This window comes from Homalodisca vitripennis, chromosome 2, assembly GCF_021130785.1.
Source record: "Homalodisca vitripennis isolate AUS2020 chromosome 2, UT_GWSS_2.1, whole genome shotgun sequence".
Lineage (NCBI taxonomy): Eukaryota > Metazoa > Arthropoda > Insecta > Hemiptera > Cicadellidae > Homalodisca > Homalodisca vitripennis.
In genome coordinates, this window is record NC_060208.1 from 208,314,675 (window position 1) to 208,319,285 (window position 4,611).

The following is a 4,611-nucleotide window of genomic DNA, read 5'->3' on the forward strand; positions in this document are numbered from 1 at the left end:
AACATCGCACTCTCGTTGCTAACATCGAGGAGGACGTTATACTCGGCATGGACGTAATGATGAAACTTGGCCTTCAATTAGACCTCAAGAAAGGGGTGACGACTGTTGGCGGAGAAGAAGTCGTCCTTCAGCTTAGAAAAAATCTTACTTCTTCGGTGCGGTTATTAAAAGATACCACACTGCCATCTCGTGCTCAGAAGATCGTGAGAGCAGAAGTCGACAGAACTGTACCGGAAGGACAGAACTTAATGTTAGACCCAGCTGTAAACGAAGAGGAGCTTGGCCGAGGTGTCCTTGTAGGGAAGACACTGTTTTCAATCTTTCCAGGGAAGTTCCAGTCTGCATAATGAACTTAAACGACTATCCTGTTACCTTAAAAACAAGGCAAGCTCTTAGGTACCTGTTACTCAGTTTCTTCTGTATCGCAATCTGTTAGACAGACAGCATCCTGCCACAAGAATCTTCCAGAAAGACATAGCTAAATTTTGTGAGAGATGCTTGCAAGGGAATGGACTTGGAACAAACTAAAACAAGTAGCTAAGTTAATAACAGAGTACCAGGACGTTTTCGAAACTGCTACAGGGCCAAGAGGGCAGGACGACTGTAGTTCAGCACAAGATTAAATGTTGGGAGACGCACAACCAATCCGCCAAATTCCTAGGAGACTACCCTGGGGCGAAGAGGGAGGAAGCTGAGCAAATAACAAAGGAGATGGAGCGAGATGGGGTGATCGAGCCTTCCAGCCAGTCCATGGAATTCGCCGGTGGTACTAGTGAAGAAGAAGGATGGGACTTCTAGGTTCTGCGTGGACTACCGACTACTCAATAACGTCACCAAGAAGGACAGTTACCCTTTACCGCGGATCGACGACACACTGGATGCTCTGGGAGGCGGCAAGTTCTTCTCGACCCTGGACATGAAGAGTGGGTACTGGCAAGTAGAGATTGCTCCAGAGGACAAGGAGAAAACGGCATTTTCCATAGGGAATGGAAACGGACTGTGGCAGTTCACCGTGATGCCTTTTGGACTATGCAATGCACCAGCTACCTTCGAGAGATTAATGGAGAACGTGCTTAGAGGTCTAACTTGGGAAACCTGTCTAGTGTATCTGGATGATATCATAGTCATTGGAAAGACGTTTAAAGACCATCTTCAGAACCTGGAAAAGATCTTTATAAGGCTTCGTTCTGCCAACTTGAAGCTTAACCTGAAGAAGTGCAAACTTATTTAAAAATAAGGTAAACTATCTCGGACATGTAGTCTCGTCAGAAGGAGTCTCTGTGGATCCAGAGAAGATACGAGCGATAAAGGAATGGCCCACACCACGTAACAAACATGAGGTAAGAAGTTTCCTCGGGCTGTGCACCTATTACCGCCGCTTCGTGAAGGGTTATGCCGATATTGCTAAGCCACTGACCAAGCTCACGGAAGAACAGCGCAAGTTTGAATGGACCTCAGAGTCGAGTGAAGCATTTGGGATACTCAAGACTGCTCTCTGTAGTGCTCCGATCTTGGGATTCCCTCGCTTTGGAGAAAAGTTCATTGTCGACACTGACGCCAGCGACGTGGGCATAGGAGGAGTACTCTCGCAAGTTCAGGATGGCCAGGAAACCGTGGTAGCCTATTTCAGCAGAACACTATCTAAGGCCGAAAGGAATTATTGCGTCACAAGGAGGGAACTGCTAGCAGGTCGTGAAGTCCCTAGAACACTTTCATAAATACCTCTATGGACAACCTTTCCATTTAAGGACAGATCACTCCGCCCTGACTTGGCTACTGAACTTCAAGAACTTGGAGGGGCAGACAGCGCGATGGGTGCAGCGGCTTCAGGAGTACAACTTCACGTCTGAAACACCGACAAGGGAAAGAAACATTCCAACGCTGATGCTCTGTCACGTCGTCCTTGTCCAGAAGGCTGTAAGCACTGCTCCAAGGTAGAAGAAAAGAATCCTTCGGCAGAAGTACGTTGTGTCACCGTGGAGCCTGCTAGTGGATGGGAAATGAGTGAACTTCGGAACGAGCAGCTAGGAGACACGGAGATCGGACCACTCCTGCGAGAGGTGGAAGCTGGAACTCGACCTAGTTGGGAAGACATCGCGGCTAGAGATCACCTATACAAGAGCTACTGGGCACAGTGGGACTCTATGAAGATCAAGAACGGAGTACTAATAAGGATCTGGGAAGCTCCTAACGGGAAGAGGAAAATCGAACAGATCGTACTCCCAAGAAGTAAGAGGAGGGAAGTCCTTATGGAGTTGCATAACGGAGCGTCTGGAGGTCATCTTGGTGTCAACAAGACAGTGGAAAAGTTGCGACAACGGTTCTACTGGCTGCACCTTAGGGCTGATGTTGAGAAATGGTGCCGCCAATGTGATGTATGTGCTGGAAGCCGAGGGCCTCAAACCAGAAGTCGAGGCAGGATGCGGCAGTACAACGTTGGATCACCCTTCGAGAGGATCGCCATCGACATCGCTGGACCATTTCCCGTGACAGACGCAGGGAATAAATATCTCCTGGTGGCCATGGATTACTTCACGAAATGGCCAGAAGTATATGCCCATACCAAACCAGGAGGCATCTACTGTGGCAGGATGCTTGGTGAACGACTTCGTCCTGCCGGTACGGGGTACCCCGTGAGCTACACAGCGACCAAGGGACGAACTTCGGTTCTATCTTGATGAGGGATGTTCTTCAGCGTCTGGGAGTGCATAAGACACGGACAACCCCGCTTCACCCGCAATCCGATGGGATGGTTGAAAGATACATCAAGACTCTCGTCGGTCATCTCAGGAAAGTTGTCTCCACCAGCCAGCGGGATTGGGATAAGAAGGTGCCAGTTTTTTCTGCTGGCCTACAGATCTTCTAGCCATGAAACAACTGGTGTTACCCAGCAAGAATGGTCTTCGGAAGAGAACTTCGGCTACCAAGTGATCTCATGTTCGGCCTACCACCTGACAAGGAGAGGCCAGCGACTGACTTCGCCTCGGAACTCGTTGATCAATTGCACGACACTCACGAGTTTGCTCGCCAGCACCTGAAGGTCGCCAGTGACAAGATGAAGGCTCGCTACGACCGACAAGCCAACTCAGCTGGATTCCAGGAGAAACAACTTGGTTTGGCTCTACAGTCCCCTGCGGAGGAAGGGAAGGTGCCCAAAGCTTCAACAGGACTGGATTGGACCTTATCGTGTGGTGACACGAATCAACGACGTGGTCTACCGAATCCAAAGACACCCAAGAGGTAAGATGCTCGTCGTCCACCTAGATCGTCTAGCGTCTTACCATGGTTCCAACACTGATCGGGACGATCAGCCTTAAGGAGAGGGCAGTGTCACGGAGCTGGCCGTCGCGCGGCGGCTGCGGTGGGCGGCCTGGCTGTTGACGTAAGGGACCGCCATAAATCCTTCTGCGAGAGCCATCCAACACCCTCATAAATGGCTGGGCCAGTCCTTTCTTCTGAATAGGCTGATGACAATAGAAAGTCTAGAGCAGTCTTCCTGGTAAAAGACTCACTGCCCATTGACTCCGGAATCTTCTAGACCTTCCAGAGCCCACCGGTATAGACCCTTCTAGCAAGAATGCTAGAAGGTTATATAAGGCCGTCTACTGGGGAGCCGGGGGGAGTTGTGAGGACCAGTGAGGCAGTGTAGTGAGTGTCGTGACACGGATCCTGTGATAGTGAGTGCCTGCGGAGATACTGCTGTGGGAATCGTCGCATCGTGGGATCGACCGGAAGATTCAGCGCGCAGTATTGGACAACTCCTGTGGAAGGATACGGACACCGGGGAAACCGTAAGCAAATTGGACTTAAGCAGAAGAGACAGTAAAGCCACTTGTTAATTAGCTATATTTGTGATTGCAAAATAATATTAGTTTTGCAGAAGCCATCTTAGTAATTTAGCAAAATATTAATAATAGTAATTGTAATTATTGGAGTTGTAATTAATAGTAATAATTATAAATAGTAATTTTCTTTCAATTAAAGTAATTATTTGTCCTTATTGTAAATTAGCTTTAATAAACAGTATTAATTGTAACTAATAATCGTGTTGCTTATTTGTAAACCCACATAAGAATTATTTAGTTTGTAAAAACGTAACAATAGTTTTCATTCTACATTGTACAGTACAATATGTCATGACACAGTAATGTGCAGTGTTGTCTAATGATATCAACCGTGACAAGCAAAATTATGTCTCTGGACCTGAAACAATATCCAGACTAAGTGAATTACGGACTTAATACCGCAAACATTGTCCTGAGATGACTCCGCTAATATTCGCTGCCCTTGGTTTCCTACCGTTCCGAGCTTGCAGTTTCCGCCCAACCGCCACAAATACCGCAATTTGACTAACCGCCTGCAACAGTATAAAATCCACCGCTCTGGTACACGGGTACATAGTCGTGCCACAAGGAATCAACAAGGATGGCGTCCATCATCAAGGTAGTACTCTCCAGCATTTCAAAACTATTCTTGGGACGCCAAGAAAATGTTATCTTTTCAATGAAAATCCACCCTTAATTGACATTAGCTTCAACTTAAAAAAGAGTGTGCATGATCAGACCAATAGGAGTTAACTCAGTTGAATCTATATGTATTTTTTCATAGATG

General features: G+C 47.4%; 1 protein-coding gene across 1 annotated transcript; it reads left to right on the plus strand.

Annotated features, from left to right (window-relative positions):
• Window positions 1-916: 916 nt before the first annotated feature.
• Window positions 917-2,678, plus strand: LOC124355979 (uncharacterized protein K02A2.6-like). Its single transcript, XM_046807127.1, has 3 exons — window positions 917-1,079; window positions 1,261-1,616; window positions 1,863-2,678. Exons 1-3 carry the CDS (start codon window positions 917-919, stop codon window positions 2,676-2,678), a joined length of 1,335 nt encoding a protein of 444 aa, XP_046663083.1.
• Window positions 2,679-4,611: the final 1,933 nt, after the last annotated feature.

What these genes read in the sequence shown, in the direction of transcription:
- LOC124355979 (XM_046807127.1), top strand. Translation starts at nt 917, where the DNA reads ATGAAGAGTGGGTACTGGCAAGTAGAGATTGCTCCAGAGGACAAGGAG. An exon ending in AATGGAGAACGTGCTTAGAG is followed by an intron (nt 1,080 to 1,260) that starts GTCTAACTTGGG and finishes TCGGACATGTAG; the next exon opens with TCTCGTCAGAAGGAGTCTCT. An exon ending in AGGATGGCCAGGAAACCGTG is followed by an intron (nt 1,617 to 1,862) that starts GTAGCCTATTTC and finishes AACACCGACAAG; the next exon opens with GGAAAGAAACATTCCAACGC.